A 19,429-nucleotide genomic window follows, 5' to 3' on the forward strand; every position below is an offset into this window, starting at 1 on the left:
GCTTCAGGTTTAGTTAAAGGTGGTTTACACCTACCAACCTACATCTCTTTCAAGACTTGATGTCTTAAAATATTTAATACATCACTTCCTGTAATTTTGTGGAAAAGGCAGAAAGAAGGATCAAATCCTACAATAAGAAGTATGGGAAGCCTCTCCTTCTTCCTAGATACTTCATAGAGGTTCACACCCTTGCTGAAAAATGAATGTTAAAAACTAGGTACTTGCACTTTACTGGAAATAGATGGATGTGAGAACCGTGTTGAACCATGCTGTGAAGTCACAGGTTTTGTTGCAGAAATGTGGTGGATGCAAGGCGTAGCACACCTGGCGTTCATTTTGGTAATGAGTAATTTATCCAGGCAATCTTCTAATGAATGTGGGACAGGTTTGTGGGCAGGTGAATGCTTTAAAAAATGAGGCCAGTTGTACTTTTTAGCTCTAAGCCTTACCGCACCTGTGTAAGATGCAAAAGGGAGGAGAAGGTGATGGAAGAGCATCGTTGTCTGGTGTTGGTGCATTAGGGATGCCATTAATCTCGAAGTGCAAAAAGTAAGCAAGTGAGGTTTCCTTTCTTGTGCTTTCTTGCAGAAAGCCCTCTAATTCCGGAGGCAGCTGCGCTCTCCGGGCAGGCGCTGTGGGAAGGGCTCTGTGCCGCCGGTGCCGGCAGGTTACCGCTCTGAGAGACGCTGGGAACAGGCGGTTTCCCTCTTTGTCTCTGTAATCCGTCAGGAGAGATCCGGGGGGGGCGGGCCGGGAAGCGGGGGAACCCCCGAGGCTCCGGGCGCGCAGCCGCCAGCGGCCGGAGGGACCGCGCGGCGGCGCCGGGCACGGCCGAGGCTGCTCGGGCACGGCCGAGGCTGCTCGGGCACGGCCGAGGCTGCTCCCGCAGCTCTCCCCGCTCCCCGGCCCTGCCCCGCTCCCCGGCGCGCCGGGCGTGGCCCGCTCCGGCTGCGGCTGCCCGTCAGTGCCACCCCCCGCACGGAGCCTCCCGGCGCCGGGGCAGCGGCGGCACAGCCATGTGAGAGGGACGGGGACGCGTTCCCTGCCCGAGCCGCGGCGGTGCCGGTCCTCCCGACGGAGCGGGGCTTTTCCCTGGATGGGCTCAGTCCGTAGGGAGCCTGCGGAGGGGCTCTGGGGCGCCGAGGGTGCCGGGTCGGGTACAAAAGGAGCCGGGGGAGGAGGCTCCGGAGGCTGTCAGAGCAGCCGGCTGGATCCGCGGAGGGGCTGCGGCCAGCCGGAGGTGGTGTGTGCTGGGGACAGCGGGACCGGCACCTCGCATAAATGCCTGCGGAACTCAAACAGGTTAGTACCAAACTTGCGTCCTTCCCCTCGGGCTCCCTGGGCTCCGCGGCCGTGTGTGCGGGGGTTCTGGTGGCGTGGAGAAAGCTGTCAGTGCTGGAAAGGGTTGTTTACTCGTGTTTTCATTTTCAGCTGAGAACTAAGAGCAAAAGCTGAGCTGCTCTTTCTAGCAGAGCGTTCGAGAGAGAATCTGCTTTTGTCTATGTTGTGTTAACTGGTGAAACACCCAAAAAAGCAAGCCATTGTGTTCTTTGACCTTCTCGTCCTGCTCAATAAATCTCGGGAGCTCTTTGACATGAGCAGCTAGAAATAGTGCTTTTAAAAGAGAAAGCTTTGCTATTGTGCTTTTGTTCAGTGTTTGCTTTTCCCATACTGTGTTCCCTGGCTTTCTCTTTGATTTTCTTGCTGGACATACCAGAGAAATAACGGTGGTTTTTCACTCTAAATGTTATCTTAAATATAAAGTTCTTCCTGACTGTTGTCTTAGTAATTATAATGGACTTAAAACTCAGTGCAAAAATATTTCAAATATTATTCTTTACTTTCAAGTGTTATTGGGTATTTCAGGGCAAAGCTATTGCAGACTAGATTTAAATAGAGATCATCTAGACTCGCATAATTCATAGGTGCTTTGCCTGGGTAACCTTCTCCTACCTTGTAAGCCTCAGGAAACCTGATAAATTCGGGTGGTGGCAGAGTAGAGCCGCTTCTCCAACTGGGATGAGGTGGTGTCTTTTTCTTAATCCTCTTTTTTCTCCTCTGCCTTTATAATTTAAAACAGAGTACCATAGAATAAGAAAGTGCATCGATAGTACATCACTGATAATACATCCCTGAATTTGTTTAGGCTCGTTGCACTGGAATTGTTAGAGTTTCTCTGGCTTGGTTTAATATAGTGTGTTCAAGTCACCCATCTCAGTAACAGAAGGCTGAATCATTTCATGATGCAAATAGGATGCTGATTCCCTTGTGGGGAAAGTAGCCCTTTCAGCTGGGCCTTCCAGTGAGCATTTCTTTGTCTCTGGGATTCCCTGGAATCACAGCCCTGCCTGCTGGAGGTGGCCAAATGCTGGTTTGTTTGGGTGCTTGTTTGTGTGTCATGCTACCTGTGGGCTTTTTAGGAAGGGATTTGATTTGTCTGTGGTGCTGTTCATATTGCCTGACCCACAGTTACTGTACCTGTCAAATTACCTGCAATGGATTGTTGAGTTTTAGATAGATAGATCTAGTTAGCAGCTCCGAGTGATTTTGGTTCTGTCTGGATTTTTTTAATACATAATGGAAAGAGCTGGAGGTAAGGAGAAGAATGCTAACAGTAAAAAAAAAAAAGGTGTGCTTAGTGTCTTTTGACCGGTGCAGTACAGCTGTGCTCGTGTCTTCTGGGTTTTCTGTGTTGATAGGCAGAAAAGCTTCAATGAGAGTGGAAGGTTATAGTTAATCACTTTAGGTCATGCTTTTCAGTTAGCTTGTAAATTCTTCTTCCATATCAAAACAAAAAAAATGTCATGGTTTTAATTTTCACTCTGTCTGTCAGCTGAGGCTCAGACAGAGATAAGCTGTTTTATCTTTTCTGTTAAAGTAATGGTTCCGGACTCATTTGGAGGTCTTTTTTACAGAATAACTGTTCAATCTGGTAGCACAGCAACTTTTTAGAGAATGCTTTGCTTAATGAAAGGTGGTAGTTTTAAGCCTTGGGTTGTCGGATAAATTTATTGTGCAGTTATAGGTCCTCTAGAAAGTAATTCTTTAGCTGTAATGATCACAGTTAAGTAAAACTAAACCAAATGAATAAATGACTTTGAGGTGGATGACAAGTCTATGCAGTCTGTACAGATAAAGATACTAGAGAGATACTAGACTGGACTTCTGGCACATTAAGTGAAGGTCTTCTGTGTTTAGATAAAGATAGCTGTGAAATAGTAATTAAAAAGAATGAAGAATAACTTCTGATGATGCTTTTGCTGGGAATAGTCACGCTTCCTGAGGTTCTGGGCCACAAAAGCAGCATTTTACCTGAGAGCACTGGTAGAGGAACCAAGTGCTGAAAACCAAAAATGTGAGTGTGGAGTGGGTGTCACATTCTTGAGTCCTCTCTTGGCCATTCCCCTTCCTGCTCATGAGGGATGAAAGGTGCTGAAGTTTGTACTGAGTATCCGTAGTCTGCAATGGCCTTGGAAGTAAGTAAAGAATTTATGAAACTAGAGAAGGATCTTGAAGTCTGGAACTGTTAAAATATATGTTCGTGCAGTATCACATACAGCTTTGATCTGAATGTGAAACCTAAAATGCTGGCTTGCCTCAGGGCCATGAAGTTGTGAAGGGGAAAGGAGTCACTTAAACTGACTTTTGCCAAAAGCTCTTCAGTTCATTCTTATTCTTGCTTTGGAAAATACTTTATTAACATTCCAAATTCAGGCACTGACCTCAGTAAGGCTGTCGTTAGCACTTGGTTCCCGAAGCATTTTGCTAGAGGGTAATACTGATGTGAAAGAGTATGAAATTGTAGATCTGGCAAGATAAAAAAGCAGTTAATTCATTAGTGGCATCCCTGCTGTGAAAGCTTGTGGAAGAAATGTTCATGGAGGTGCAGCATGCAATAGTATCATCATTTTCCAAACAGTTGGTCAAGTCATATTAGAAAAAACAAATAAAATGGGAGTGTGAGGTTTGGCATGGATTTCTGTAGTGATTCACCCATGGATTGTCACATGACAGGCTTGAAACAGGTCTAATATGCTGTGTGACTTTGAAGTGAAGAGATGTAGCAGTCTCCAGTATTGAGTCCTCCTCGTTCCCCCAGGCAGTCCCTTTGCCAGCAGCTGTGACCTCTGTAGCAGAGCTGGGCAAAGGGAATGTGTTTTGGGACTCCCTGGGATGTTGGACTGTGTACAGGTGCAGCTGAGTGCAGGCACACTCTGGTGCAAGCTCTGCCACTGAAGCAGTAATTCTCTCCAGGGCAGATACTGCCCAATTCAGGTGTGGAATGTCAGCCCAGGTGGGAGAATGTGACTTTTACCTCTTGTGAAGGAGCTTGAACAGCTGAGTCCTTCAGCATAAGGAGGAAGCCTTGGAGCTGCAAGAGGACCCTTGTGTAAGATGTGGAAATGGAAGTGTTCTGTTTATGAAACAGTAGGAACTGTGTGCCTTTAAAAGTTCTGTTGAGGTGTAATGTCCAATTTGTGTGAGTGCACAGCTTTGTAACAGCAGTGGGCACAAAATATTCCAGCAACTGCACTTCCTGAGGCCGTATTGTTCAACCACCTGTCCCAAAGGTCTGGAGCTGTTGTACGTGGAGCATCAGGCTGGCTGCAATTTTTGCATAAGTTACATTGCATTACATTTATAAAAATAAAAACATAAAAATGTGTTTTGGCGGTTTTGATTGGGTTTTGGTTTTTTTGTTTGGTTGTTTTGGGGTTTGTTTTTTTTCCTGTTTTTATTTTGTTGGTTGGTTTTTTAAAAATTTATTTATTTAAACAAGTGTGTGCACTCAAGGTCTTTTCCAAATGTAGAAATACTGACTATGGAAGATAAAATGGAGAAAAAAAGCATGTTAAACAATCACATTTGAAACTGGATGGACTGGATGTTTATAACAAGGCTTTTCACAAACATTTAATTGCAAACACTTTTCTCCCAGTTAATTTCTGCCACTAAATGAAAGTTTGATTCAGTGTGAGTAGGATCAATGCCACTGGTGAAGTTCTGGCCTTGCATTTAAGTGTTAAAATAACAAGGCAATTCACTGAATACAAGGATTTTGGCATATTCTTTGCATGTCTTTACCTGTTCCTGTCTCTGTTTGTCAGTTACTCTAAGTTTTTCTTTGCTACCAAAATTCTGTAGCTGTAATGCAGGGAAACTTCTAAAAAGCTCCTGCTTAAGACTGCAGCACTGCTGCTTCTCCTTTGTGGGAATATTTGTGGATATTGCAGTGTGAGATGGAGAGCTTAGCTTTGGGGTTCAGAAAAATCCTGTTCTCTGCTGCTGGCTGTTGGTTTCCCAAAGTGTGCAACAAGGTAATGTCTGTGTTTGAGGACCGTTCTGGGGACAAAACCAGCAAACTGATGCAGCTGAGTAACTGAAGCAAACCGTAAAGCTTCATGAAAAGAGGAGAATGGCCTCTTGAACCAGCTGTTTGAGGCCCTTGGAAGGGTCGTATGTACCTGCTGAGCATAAAATAGGGAGAAGTGGCTCTGTATGAAATTCTTGGGAGAAAGAAAAGGGCAAGGGATGAAAAGGAATGTGTGTGCAGGAGCTCATGTGACAGCTCTGCTGGTGAAACAAGGTGGCAATACAATACAACATCTAAAGTGCCTTGGCCTGAGAGCTCTGTATACATCTGGTTTGGTCGGATCTTCCCAAGGACAGATCGGAGCAATAGCAAGACTGTATTCTTCAGGTGTTTGTAAAACCACTGTTACTGCAGTAGCATGTGAGAAGCAAAACATAAAATTTTGCTAGTAGGTTTTCTTTGGTTTTGTTTTTCCAGTGGAGATTTGAAGAGTAAATGGAGTTCCTGAAACAAATCCTGAGACTAGAGAAAGCGTACTTCAAATTCTTGGATAAAAGGAAAGCTGAAACTCAAACATTGTTAGTTTTAAATTTCACTGTGTCCTTTGTGTCTCCTGTCTCTCATTAAACTGCAGCCAGGCTTTGGAACCTTTTTTTTCATTTGCCTTTATACCTAAGAATGAGCAACTGTGAACCTCAGACAAACCAGATGAGCAACACTTGGTTTCTTAGGGCAGTGTAATCTTTGTATCTACAAATGGATGGGCGGAATCCTTTCTGTAGTCTTAAGGGGTGGAAACTCCATGAATTAAGTGCTCCCTCTATACTGTAGTAATGTGAAAATTTGTGACTTTCAGTGATGTTCTCTGCCTCTGAGTCAGGCCCACACCTGCTTGCAGCAGGAGATTGAAATGTCAGTTTTCCCTTTTGTCCAATCCCACACATCTGTCCTTAGCATCACAACTCCTCAGTGTTCAAAAAAGTGTTTTAACTAAATGTGCAGAATTTTTGAGCTCTGGCATTTGTGCCTCCACAAGCTAAATCACTTGGCACAGCTCTGAACTTTTATTTTCAGTAAAATTTTCTCAGCAACACTATTTTAATGTTCAGGAGAGATGTTCCTGAAAGTCTGTAATGAAACCAGAGTCAGGGCTTATTTTTATACTGTAGAGGTGGTATTTTTGTGTGTGTTTATATATATGTGCATGTGTGGGTATAAAAATACATATGTGGAGATGAGAGGATGATTTAATTTAAGTAACATTACTCTGGATGTGAGTAGTGTAAGACTGATCAGAAGAATCATCTGGAACATTCAGAAGTCCTTTCAAAGTACAAGCTTGTAATTGATTGAGGAGCTAATGAAAGAGATGCAGCACTATTTGTTTATGGATGGTAGAGCACTGAGATATAAACAGGTCCTGTGTGTGACCAGGATTATTCTGCTTTTTGAATTGTAAACTTCTGGAAATTATTTTAGTAAGTTTTGCATCTGAAGATATTTGCATCCCTCTCTTTTGATATGATTCTCAGGTGAATTTGCTGTTAAGAGCATAAAGGCCCTTTTCGCTCCTGGGCACAGCAGTGAGTGGGCCTTGGCTGGTTGGGTGTGTAACACTTTAGCAAAGACACAAACCAGTGTCTGTGGCAGAGTTATGCAGATATGAGAGCTCCAGATTTAAATAAGATGAAGTCACTTGTTTAAGGAGTTCAATACAGGCGTTTGAAAGTATGTTAATTCCAAGTAGCTCTGGAGAAAGCATAGATAAAGAAACTGGTGTGAAAGACTACATATGGGGCTTCACTCAATACTGCATTGCAGGAATATAAAACAAATTGTTTTGTATGGGCAAGATCAGTTATTTACAGAGCACATTTATGTGGGTGGCCAAATTTCTCCATCAGCACTTTCCTGAATCCTTGTTAATCACTGATAAACCAAACCAATTACATTGAAGTTGTATCTGGAAGTTCTTTTATGGCAGCACTGTCTCTTATACTGGCAGAAATTCTGTTGAGCAGCTGCTCTGGTTCTGCATCTGTTCTGATGTTCTCCCATGGACATCATTTACTTCCAGGCACTTTCCTGGTGTGACTTTCTTGCCTTGCTGGGGCATCCAGAATGGTTATTCTTAAGTCACGGAAACTTAGGAATTCAAGGTGTGCATAAAGCCTTGGTTTTCATGTGCCTTGAAGCTCTCAGTGCTGTGATCAGGGCTTCAGAAGTGCTTTGCATCCTTTATATGCTGTTCCAGCTGAACCCACTGGCTGATTTGCAAGTACAAGGGAAACAAAATTCTGGTTTCCTCCCCAGGAAGGGAGGCAGGGTGCTAGGACAGTGACAGGGGACCTCCTGATGCTTGTGTTTGGCTGAAGTTAACCATACTGTTTTCTGGATGAAATTTCAAGGAATCAGTCTTGCAGAAAGTCTGTCTTTGCCTTCTAGCACTGCCAGGCAAGTCAGTAGATCTTTTTTAAATATTTGGCAGCTTTCTGAGGTATGCTGGTTATGGTGTTAATTCACTTCTGCAGGGTGATTGTGTACCAGCACTGACTGTCAGAGCCTGATGCTGCAGCTCCTGTCGGTTTTTCAGTAATGTATTTTTTTCACCACGTATTTTAATAATTTTATTATACTTTCCAGTTCTCTGTTCTCCTCTTTGGTTAACAGGAGTGGTCTGTACTTCTGACTATACTGTTTGCAAGAGTTTTAAAAAATGTATTCCTCACATTAGCATATGTAAATGTGAGTGCAATGTGTGCTAGACGAGGAGCACATCACATTTGTCCTTAGCAAATTCATCTCATGTGGGTAATTCTTTCAACCAAGACATGTTATTGTATTACCTGAGGTTAGAATGCATCTTGGTCATGGTGACACATTTATCTTGTATTTTATGATGCAATCTTATCACATCCCATTTATTTTTTCTTTCCTATTCAGCTTTTCATCTGTCAGTGACAGCCATGACACCAGTTAGTGGCACAGTAATACCAAGGCTATGTATTAGTGCACACTGCTGGCAAGTTTTAAGGGCAATACTTTGCTTCTAAGGTACAATATTCATTTTAGCAGGTTGTTTCTGGAGGGAAGAGCCATTTGTAATTACATCAAAAGCACCATCCATCAGTCATTTTAGATGTAGGAGATGACAAAAAAGACTTACTTGGATAACATTCAGGGAATATGAAGCAAACAGAAGGTGACACCGCACCCTTCTCTCACCGCAAGGAGTGAAAAGAAGCACTGATTAATTTTTTATATACTGGTGATGGACCTTCGTATTTACAGTTGCAGCTTTTATATTTTAACATACAAAAATAAGTATTTTGCATCCGCTGTATGAAAAAGCAAAGTTAGAGGGAGAACATTATTCAGTTAATTGCTGAAAGAGTTGTGACCCTTCTTAATATGTTGGTTTAAAAAATTTATTTTTTCCCTGCCATGTCTTCAAGGGCCAAATCTCTTCAGAGAAAACTCCTGCTATATAGGTAAGCAGGACTGAGGGACAGATTTTCAAACCTTTAAGCTAGTACGCACCAGCTGCAGATATGATTAGAGATCAATTAAGAAGTGCTGCGTCAATCTGCTGAATAATTTGGAAAACCTGACTGCTGGTTTTGATGTGTAAATAGGAACTGAAGCATCTGCCTGCAGTTTCTCTAAATCTAGTGTGACACACTGTTAATCTAGTAAGTTTTTCTTCTTGGTTTTTGAGACTCCAGTCAGAATAATCTTTGTTTCATTTACATGGGATCAGTTTTATTTTTCTTTTTCCCACAAAGCTGACACTTCAAAATTTCAGCTTAACAGTGCCAGTGCAAACTTTACAGTAGTCAGATAAAACGTAGTTTTCTTCTTTTGCTGCCTTCACTGAGAGGCATAGCAGATAATGTGTAACACCCATGCCCAGCTTGGCTGAATTCCAGAGCCCTTCCAGAAAAAGACACTGGTAAAATCAGCATCTGCCATGTAAATCAAGATAGTAAAGGAAGAGTCATGTCCACAGCAGCTGAAGTGCTGTGTATGCTTGCATAAAGACACTGCGAATGTGTGGGTGTATTTCATGAATTGTTGCTCTTTGAATTTTCTTGTTCAGAGAAACTTGGCTGAGGTACATTAAGTAGATACTGTTTTGGCAAGTGAAATCACAAAAATATTTACGAAGTCTGTTGGGTTCTTCCCCCATGTTCTTATCCTTCCTTCCTGTATTTAAAATTCCCTTAAGTGTTTTGTTTTAGTCTTCTAAAAATTCATCGTTTTCCTTTAAAGGGATGAGGAGAATTAGTTTTCTCCTGGTTGTAAATTACACAGAAATGTTTTTGAAAAATGCCTTTTAAGTTTATGACTGAAACACAACACTTAAACTACTTCTTTTTCTTATATTTCCTGTGGGTTTTTGAATGGCAAAAATTTGGGAAAAGGTACTTTTCTGCCCTCTTAAAATGCAGCTCCCATGTTCTTCTGAGGTAAACTGTCAAGATGGCTTTGTTGAGCAGTTCATGATATGCCCTAGATAGATGGCCTCTGTTTTGGGGTTCTGCTCTATCGTGGTTCCCGCACTGGTGGTGGGAATGCAGCCCTGGATGCCCAGAGGATGGCGTGGGCTCCTGGTCCCACCCTGCCGCACGCGGGCTGTCCGCCTTGCTGGGAGGCACCTCTGGGACACGCCTTGTGTGTGGGATGTACTGTGAGGTGACGAAGGCTGCCTTCTCCATTGGACAAACAAAATTCAAATATTGGTCCTGGCAGCTCTTGAGGTCCAGTTTCTCAGAATTGTTGCCTGGTTTGCCTTGTTGGGCAGTGCACTTCAGCCTTGGGTTACGCTGCCGCTTCTCAATTTTTTGTCTTGTTCCTGAATTTCTCCACTCGGTTCTGATAGTGCCCAAAGCCATATAGAGCTGGTGTTCTGCAGCACTCGTGTCTTGTTAACTCTGGAGAATTACAGTGCAGATTTGGCTACAGGTAGGTCCAAGACTCTCTAAAATTATGTCTTTGGATTTAGCTGAGAACTGAAGGAAAAGGAAGAGTGCATGAACAGATCAATTCCATTGGAAATGAAAGAGTTAAGAATGGAAATCTGATTGCACAGCTGAAATCTCAAGAGGAACTTGTGGTCTCTTGAGAGAACATGCCATTCAGCACCGTTGCACAGAGTTATTTCATTCTTAATTTTAATTGACATGTCCCAGAATGCAGCCTTCTCTGACAAATGCAGGCGGCACAGAGGAATTGAGAGTCTCAGTCTCTGTGTGGGCGATTGCTGTGTTTCAAATTCAGGTCATCATTAGTTTCCCTTTGATACTAGCATCCTTTCTGCCTACCTTATTCACTCAATAGGCTGATGAAATTTGAATGAATCTTCCCCTAAGTAAGATGTTGGTCACCTCCTGGGATTTCAGTGTAATAATCTTGCCCTGATCTTTTTATCTTTCATGACAGTTTTAGCCTCTTGCCTTGTTGTTAAGGCTGTCCTGTGCAACTTGAATAACAGGAAAGTAATTATTTTATTGTTGTAAAAACTGGGGTGCATAGGTGTTTCAACTGTTTTGGGGGAGACACCTCAAGGAAAAAGTTGTTCTGGTGTAACATCAATTTTTCATAAGTCATCTGAGTTTACTAAAGATGCAGTTAATTACAAACCCAGCAAGAGTGGGGAACCATGCAGCTCCATGCTGTAGTAGTTGTGAGGAATAGAGATACCTGCCTTAAGTATTTCTTTAATATTTTATATCTCCAGTATTGATTGCATTTTTAAAATAAGATGTATGATTGACCAGTATTTGGATTATCCCAGAATTTACAGAGTTTTCTTACAGCCTTTGTCTCTGCTTTGTATCCAGTAGGTAGCAGGTTGAAGAAATGATCTTGCAAAGAGCCTAATTGCGCTGAGTAGCCACAAATACGGTGGAAAACTTGTGCTACAGAATATCACCTTGTGATTTAATTTGTTCTTAACCTGTAGAGGCGCAGATGAGGACAACTGCAGGTACACCTGGAACACTGAAGGTTTCCTTGGGTTGTAGACTTGACTACCACTCCAGCTTATTGATCAGTGTCAGTGTTACAGGTCTAAATGCTTGAAAAATATAAATTTCCAAAGTAGAATTTTGTTCTAGTTACATTCTGTGTATTCTGTTATTAATATTCTTTGTATTCTCAGCTATTTAAATGTTTGCTGGCATACAAGGTGGAGTAGCTATGAAAAGACAGTCTGCATTACCTTTGGAATTCTGCATAACATTAGCTCCTTCATGGAAACCATGGAGTGTTTAATGGTGGTCTTGGTGATGATCAGACTTACTGCATTTGTAGAAGAACGTTTGTTTACAAAGGGTGACTCTCAGCTTAAGGACATTATTTCAAGTCTTCTTAAGGTTTTGGATTTGAGCCCACTGTTCAGCTTTTCCAGAAAAATTATCAGTGATAATGAAGGTAGACTAAGGAGGACATAGGGCATGATATGATACATCCTTAATTGTTTGTGTTTTCCTTGTGAGCATAAATAGGATCTGCTGTGTTTTAACATCATAAATGGTTTTGTATTTTTACTACTTACCAAGGTTGAAGTAAGCTATTGTGAGTTGCCTTCCTAGAAAGCCTAAGTGTTGCTCCTTGGGCAGAATTCTTCACTTAACACAAATTAACAATAGTCAGTTGCCTAGCTGGTTTCTGATAATATTTGAATGCTCCTAGATAAAAGGAGACAAAGCTCCCTGAATTGAGGGGTGGTCAGCCACGGTGTCTGGACAGTGCAGTTCAGTGCACTGCTCCAAGTGATGCTGGAACTGAGTATGTAGTTCATGGCCCCTTTTCCTGCTCCAGCTTGTCCCCAGGCTGATACGAATTTCATAAACCCATAGCTATAGCCTATAACCTCCATCAAACTTTTTCTCCAAATTTTGATCTGTGGCACTATACCTGGAATATTTCCTGGATGCAAGCCTTCCCCTCATCTCTGGTTGGTAAGCAAGTAAATTTTACTGTTGGTGTGCTGTATAAGGTCCTGTAGAACTTGCTTTTGCCTGATGTCGTTGTGTTTATTGTCAAGCAAGGCATGCAAATAATTATCATCTCTAATTGGTGTTTCTTAGGAGAAATAATCACTGCTGGTTTAATTTTCATGGTGTTTCTCTGGTTTGGGCTTTGGAGCAGGAAGGGAGCCTACCCAGGCTTTGTCCATGAGTGGTTTCAGGAATAGGTGCTGTGCTCAGAAGATTCAGAAGAGAAGGAAAGTTTAGTCCTGTTACCTGGTCTCCTTCTGGTATTGGAATTTTTGAAAAATATATCTTTGCTTGATTTTTAAGCAGGTGAATTAAAAATACTGTAATTTAATGTGTTTATACTCTTGTACAGCTGCCTGCCTGCCTTAGCTGGGGTGGGGGCTTTATTAATAATTAAACTATGAATTTGTTTGAGTTTGACCAGCCTCAGTGCAGAAACAGCCTGCTGAAATAGCTGACTTGGAGGTAAGTATGAGAGCTTCATTCTCAGCAGAATTCCTCCTCTCGTGTTGCTTCCTCAAAAGCCTAAAGGTTCCAGAACCTCTTGGTGTGTACATGTGTCTGTTCCTAAGCTAGAATGTGCATGTTATTACAAATAGACTTGACAGCCACTAGTGTGGACTGTACCATGCAAATCTGGAATGTGTCCCTGTGTATATTGCTTGTTTATTCTTTCTTAAACTTACTTTTTTTCTTCCCTGCCCACAGATGCCCTTATGCTAGAGGTTTGGAGGAAAAACCCCAACACCCCATGTTGTTTATGTGCACAGCCTATTGTTCAGTCAAACTGCATATTATCAATGGTCACATGCTTTGCTTAAATATTTTATAAGATCATTGCACTATATGCTAACCCTGGCTTCTTTCTGTTGTCTGGTTGTGCATTTCCATTTAGACATAGTAATCTAGACAGGCTTGAAATGTGTACGTTTATAGCAGATATTTGATTTCAGACATGCTTTGTTTCTAAAAGTTCCCTTTTGTTGTGCTCAAATGACAGAGGTTTGAATAGTAAAGGTTTTTTTTTCTCTTCCCTTGTGATTGTACATTGCTGAAATAATCTCTTACCTGCAAATAATCTCCTGCCCCCTCATGCCTCCAACATGAGACAGAAGCCATGCAGGTGCACGTCAGAGATTGGATTAAATGTGAAGGCAGGTTTCAGATGCAGGCTGAAGGTGAGAACTGTCCCAGCTGGCTGAGAAATGTCCTGTGCCAGGAAAGTCTCTGCACAGAGAGATCCACCTCTGGATCCCCCGGTGAGGCAGGGCTCTGCTGTGCAGGAGAGCTCTGTGCCTTCCTCTGAGGTCAAGTGCCTCTCTTGCTTTGTTCCTTGGCTTTTGGAACACTGCCCCTTCTAGGATAAGGCCAGGTAGAAGAATAGAGAAAAAGAAAATAATAGGAGTAGTTGGAACTGATCTTCTGGCTCTGGGTGGAGAAAGGTCTGTGTGGTGTGAGTGCAGCAGCGTGCATTGCACTGCCCTGCTGGTACTTCTGGTCCCGTATTGGGAAGGCAGTGCTTGATCTCTGCTTTCCACTTCTCTCCCCAAGTCTCCAATCATATAATAGAGAAATTTACAGGAGCTTTGTTTCTAAACTTGACAGAAATAGGTCTGGACTGTCTGCAGGTTCAGTAGACATTAAGACTCCTGAGTCAGTCTCCACAGTGGCTGATGTTGTGAGCAATAATGATGATTCCTGTTTTTAGGGGGCAGGATGAGTTTTGTTCTTATTTTGGCCAGAACTACTTGTTATTATGCTGGGGTCATTTACCCTGAGGGCAAGTGAAAGCAGCTTGTTACTTGGGTTCAAGCTCCAGAGTTTACTGTCTGATGATACCAGTTTCTGCCTTTTCCCCATCCAGGCAGATTTAATGGAATGGACTTCTGATTCTTTGCTTAGAAAGTTCTTCTAGGGTCATTATTTCTGAAGGTGACTTAATTTACAGGAAACACATTCAGCTTCTTGCAGTGTGTGCATCAAGAATATTTGAGTAGATGATTAATCTGAGGAACTGGAAGTTAATTGGGAGGGAAATTGTTGCTTTAAAGATGTGCTAAATAATTACCATTTTTCTATATTTAGCTGACTGTTAAAGTAACATAAGATGTAAAGAAGATAAATCTCTGTAGTCCAATACTCCTCATTTTGGAGGGACAATACACTAATTCAAATAGCAAAATGTTTCTTCATTTAGCTCACTGAAGTTTCTAAGTGCAGAAAGATGTCGTCTGTCAAGAAGGTTTGGGAGCTACTCAATGCCTTATATGTAATATACTTTTGAAAATTTCAGCTTCCATAAAGGTTCTCCAAAACTAAAAAGCATATTGTAAATACTTTGTAGCAGGGAGACTGGAGGCTCTACTGTTCCTCACATTCTGTGATGATACCTTTACACTACACAAGGCCTTGTAGGTGGCTGAACTGCTGCAAACTGTCAGACTAGACCCAAGCTCTGGGTTATCTTTGGGGTTTCTTGCTTTAGGGGACAGGGAGTTGCTACCAAACAGGAGCAGGAGGCTGTTATATGGAGAGTGTTGATGGCACAGCAAGTTGTTTGCTGGTGCTGAGTTGAGCTTTCAGCTGTCAGGTGATGATGGTGGTGCTCTTGAAGTCAGTCTTATTGAAGTTTAATTGAAATGTGATGAATGAAGATTGTGTGCAATGTATCAGTTGCATTTTTGTAGCTGACAATAGCAAGGATCAATTTAGTGAGAAGCACATTAGAGCATACTATGGCTGCTGATTTAGCATCTAAGTGAGGACCATTTTTCTCATGAAGTGGCTGTGAATGTCAGCATATAATAATGTGGGGTGATATGTCAGTACCATGGAGACAGTCTGTCAGAGATTACATGGAATTAATTCTAGACAACAATGATGTAAAGGTTAAACAAGCACAGAGTATGTCAGGGAGCAGATAGCTGTTAGAGTATTAGGAATATATTGCAAGTATAAAGAACATACATGAAACATGCCTCTTTCTTACCCCTAGTGTGGACCATCTGGTTACAGGTACCTGATTTAAGGGGGTTGGTTTGCTAGACATGAGCCTCAGGAACCTGTTCTTTAAATAAGTTAAGTCACACAGGCAGAGAGTGTAGAGGTTTGTACAATGATGACTGATAAGGAGCCATATTTTAAGGAGATTTTTAAAAGTGAGGTTGTGAAGGGTATGTTTGTATGCTTTGACTTGCTGAAGTGATCCCTTTAGAGGGATCAGGGAGACTGAAGGTGAGCAGAGCCAGCTTTGCCAGACCATCAGTCCAGCTGGGGAGTGGGGAGATGAGACAGACTGGGCAGGCTTTAGCACATCTCCTAGAGATAACTGAACTTTTGCTCCTTCCCTGAAAGGAATGAATTCTGGAGGGATTGTCAACACTTTGTTACTGAGCAAAAGGTAAGCAGGTCACTGTTCCTGGGTACTGTGCTCTGTGCTGAGGAAACCAGGGAATGTAACTTTGGGGTTATCTAAGGGAGAATATCTGTGCGTTTTGAGGGGTGTAGCTTTCAGACCATGCCTGAAAATACAGTGAGGTGCTTTAAACTGCTTGGAACGGATATTTCTTATTCTACTTTGTATCACTTAACATTATGGCATATTAATTATTTGGACAGATGTGTTTTTGGATGGGGTAGATAACCAAAAGACGTTCCAGACTTATTTTTATATCTGTTTGCCTGTCTGATGAGCAAAAGGAAACTTGCGGTCTTCTGTGCCACAGTTAGAAAGCGGTGCTGAGTGAAGTCTGTTTATTTAGCCCCAGGTAAAGCTGATCATTACTATGCATGAGTTTATGGCCACTGCAGATTTGAATGTGGGGGAGGCAATTCAGAAAGGCTTTGAGGTTTGTTTTTCCCTGTTGGCTTGCTTTAGGTGGGGAGTGTCTGGAGAGGAACTGGAATGCAGATTTATAATTTCAAAAACAGTAGGATATATTTTGGAGCAAGAGACTCACCAAGTGGCTGAGCCTGGAAGGGACCTCTGGAGGTCATCTGGTCCCAACCCTCTGCTCAGGAAGGGCCACTTGCATGTGGCTTTTGGCTGTGTCCAGCCCCCCAGGGCAACCTCTGCCAGTGTTCAGTCAGCCTCAGAGTTTTGTGTTGAGACAGAACTTTCTTTGTGCCCAAAGCCTCTTGTCCATACCCTGGACATTACTGACTCCATCCTCCCTGCACCATCCCATCAGGTATTTGTATACACTGATAAGATCCCACACAATTTTTCTCTTTCTAGACTGCTGTATCTCCTGATAAATATTTTTAAACAATCACCAAGCATGCCAAGAGGCTGAAAAATTCAAGGGGTAGCCCACTGAAAAATAAGTAAATTAAAACATCATAAGGTGCTAAGCTCAGGTGATGCTGGTAAAACCAGTCAGCTGGGTTATCTTTGGGGTTAACTGGGTGGAAGTTAATTTCATGCTGCAAAAAGTAGCCAGAATACTGATTTTGATGGTATTTTGTTTGTTTCCAGAACTCCTCTGTTCAACTGACCAGCTCAAAAAAGAAAGGTTGTAAGGCATATCCACTTTAGCATCTAGGAGATATGTAGTTCAATGCTGCCTGTTGTCTTTTCAAGTAAACTACTTATGACTTCATTTGAATGTTGTTTGTTAAGGAAAATCTTGTGTAAATAAATTGGTTTTGAATTAAGTAACAGCAGGTAAATGGAATAGGCTTCTTCTGCTATAGTGGGTGCACAGTCTGTGCTAGCTCCATTGCTAAATGTGTAGAAGGAGTTGACTTTTTTCCTTTTGCCTGCCTCTTCCAAAGTTCAGCTTGGTGCTCTTCCCTGAGGAGACGTTTTGTGTGAGCCTCATGAACCGTGAGTCAGAGCAATGATGTGCAGAGCTCTGTAGCAAAGGCTGAGCATCTTTGTGTACCATTATTTTGCTATACGTGGTCTATGTGTTGGTTGAAATTTTGTGTGGTTATGACCCCTCCTCTTCCAAGTGACCTATTTCTGCATTTCTCATGCTGTAGATTTTATTGGAGAGGAGGCTTAAGTTGGTGGCAGTGTCTCCTTCAGTAGCTGTGAGTGTGGGAGCTGAAGACAGGAGGCAGTTGTATCAGAAGTACAATAATTAGATTCCTAGGATCTACAATTTGCTGATAAAAGATAGTTGGAATACTAGGAGAGCCTTGGAGATAGGTTGTAAGAGCTTTTATGAGTAACAGAGCTAAATTGATTGTGCTGTGCCTAGAAGAACTTCACTGTTTTTGTTAGGAAAGTGATAGATTTATTTTAAACTATTGCAAACTTCCCAAATTGACTATTGCCAGTTGCAGAATGCAGTGCTGGAGGGGCAGCTTTGCAGAGCGAGTTGTCGGACAGTAAATTGCAGGACAAACTTTTGGTTGTTGAGCACTGCAGTTGAGAACATGCCAGCTTTTTTAATTGGGGTATCTGGAGCCTGATGATGTTTCCAGAGGCATTTGGAATGGCAGCTGACTAGTCAGCCAAGTGCAGGAGGATCATTGCTGAGGAAATACTCCCTGTTAAATTTCCTGATTTTAAGAATATTTTTGTCATCCTTTAAATGTGACAGGTGCTAATCAAGTGGAGGAAGGTTAAGACTTTTTCCCCCTGATTTTTCCTGGAATTGATATGAGATTTTCATTCCCATAGGTTTGGAGAATTCCATTTCCACATTTCTTACCTGCCATGATGCGGTGTGATGGTGATGCAGCAGTGAGGCACCTTAACTGCCCCATGGCTTTTGGAATGTGGTTATTGGCATTGTTACTGTCCAGATTAATGTCTTTGTTTTTCTTTCCTTGTGCTTGGAAGGTCTACAGAGAACAGTTAACTTTCTGTGCCATAAGGCTCCCTGGGTTTGTTTATTTTTCTACAGAGAAAAAAAATCTAAAAAAGGATCCCATACTGTTTGCTTAGTCCTCCCTCTCTCCACCTTCTATCTTGTACGCCTTGTTTTTATTAAGCAGAAAAAATTAGTAAAAAAAGCACACACATTCTTAAGGGTAAGGCTCGTCTTGCTGCTGAGAGTTAGGGCAAGCTTTGGGGGCCCATCACCAGCCTGAAGAAGGGTTCCATAGTGACTGTTTTCCTGAGGAACCCTGCTTCAGTGTTTTTTACAGAAGTCTGTCAGCTTGGCTGTGGGGAATCAGTGTAGCATTCTGTGTGTTGTTGACTACCTCTGAGAATATCAGTAAATAGCTGTTCTCTGAAGTTTGGGATAAATCAGCCAAAAACTACTCTTCCCAGTGGGTGATGTGATTTTTCGAGACTTCTGTGTGCAAAACCTGAAATGATAAAGTACTAAGTTTGATTTGAATCTGGATTTTTTTAGATAACAACAGGAAGTGGATAGGCTTATTGGGACACTCTATCCTTGCCTCACTAAACCCTAATCTAAACCCTGGAGAGTTTCCCCCTGTGCACTCTGTGTTCCTGCTGCAGGCTCAGGGTCTTTGCCTCTGCTGGAAACAATTCAGTTGGGCATGTTCCTCACAGAGCAGAGAGGGAAAGGAACTGTAGGAGGGTTTTTTCCTTTCTTTATAATGACTAATTTCATCCCTCTCCCCTATTAACAGACAAATGGTCAGTCTTTGGGCAAGTTAAATGTCTCTGAATGTTCTGACAAAGTAAATAATACGTGCCCCATGTGCACTGAGATGAGAGCAGGCACGGTGCCAGAAGTACCTGTGGCTCCAGGGCTGAAGATTGGACCTTTTGCTGTGTCTGTGTTGCCAGCAGCAGTGAGGAGTCCAGATGCTGATTCCTCTGTATTAAGTAGGTGGTTAGAGACATGGTAAGTGAAACATATGTAGTTGTCAACACTGGCCACAAAGTGCAGCCAGTGGGAGTTTTTGCACATAGATGGGACATCTGACCTGTTTGTGATGGATAATAAAAAAATAAACAGGAGGAATTTGTAGATAAATGTGTGGTGTTGCTGTTTGAAGCAGCTTGTTGGAGACCATGTCAGGCTGCTGTCCTGACTACTTCTGGTTATGTTTCTAGTTTGAAAGCTCTCGTTTGAATACCATGGTACCTCTATCCTTTCCATTTTTCTGGTTTATTTGGTAGTATGTGTATGTCAGTGTCCATGGATATGGTTGGTGTAACCTGAGGGGTTGAGCAGGC

General features: G+C 42.3%; 1 protein-coding gene across 50 annotated transcripts in view; it reads left to right on the forward strand.

The window, feature by feature from the left end:
* ARVCF (ARVCF delta catenin family member) overlaps positions 1–19,429 on the forward strand; it is a 249,348-nt gene that overhangs the window by 108,667 nt on the left and 121,252 nt on the right. For 3 of the 50 annotated variants that reach the window (XM_086856259.1, XM_023937516.2, XM_086856244.1), the window contains exon 1: positions 815–1,302. The exons of 41 other annotated variants lie outside the window; for them this stretch is intronic. In XM_086856259.1, coding sequence (XP_086712385.1) covers positions 1,282–1,302 — 21 coding nt within the window. In that variant the 5' untranslated portion in view covers positions 815–1,281. Of the gene's footprint in view, positions 1–369; positions 550–801; positions 1,303–19,429 lie in introns of those variants that run through there. 6 more of the 50 variants (XM_023937518.2, XM_086856250.1, XM_086856231.1 and 3 more) reach the window with 4 other exon arrangements.

Source organism: Cyanistes caeruleus, chromosome 18, assembly GCF_971803275.1.
Source record: "Cyanistes caeruleus chromosome 18, bCyaCae1.hap1.1, whole genome shotgun sequence".
NCBI classification, from domain to species: domain Eukaryota; kingdom Metazoa; phylum Chordata; class Aves; order Passeriformes; family Paridae; genus Cyanistes; species Cyanistes caeruleus.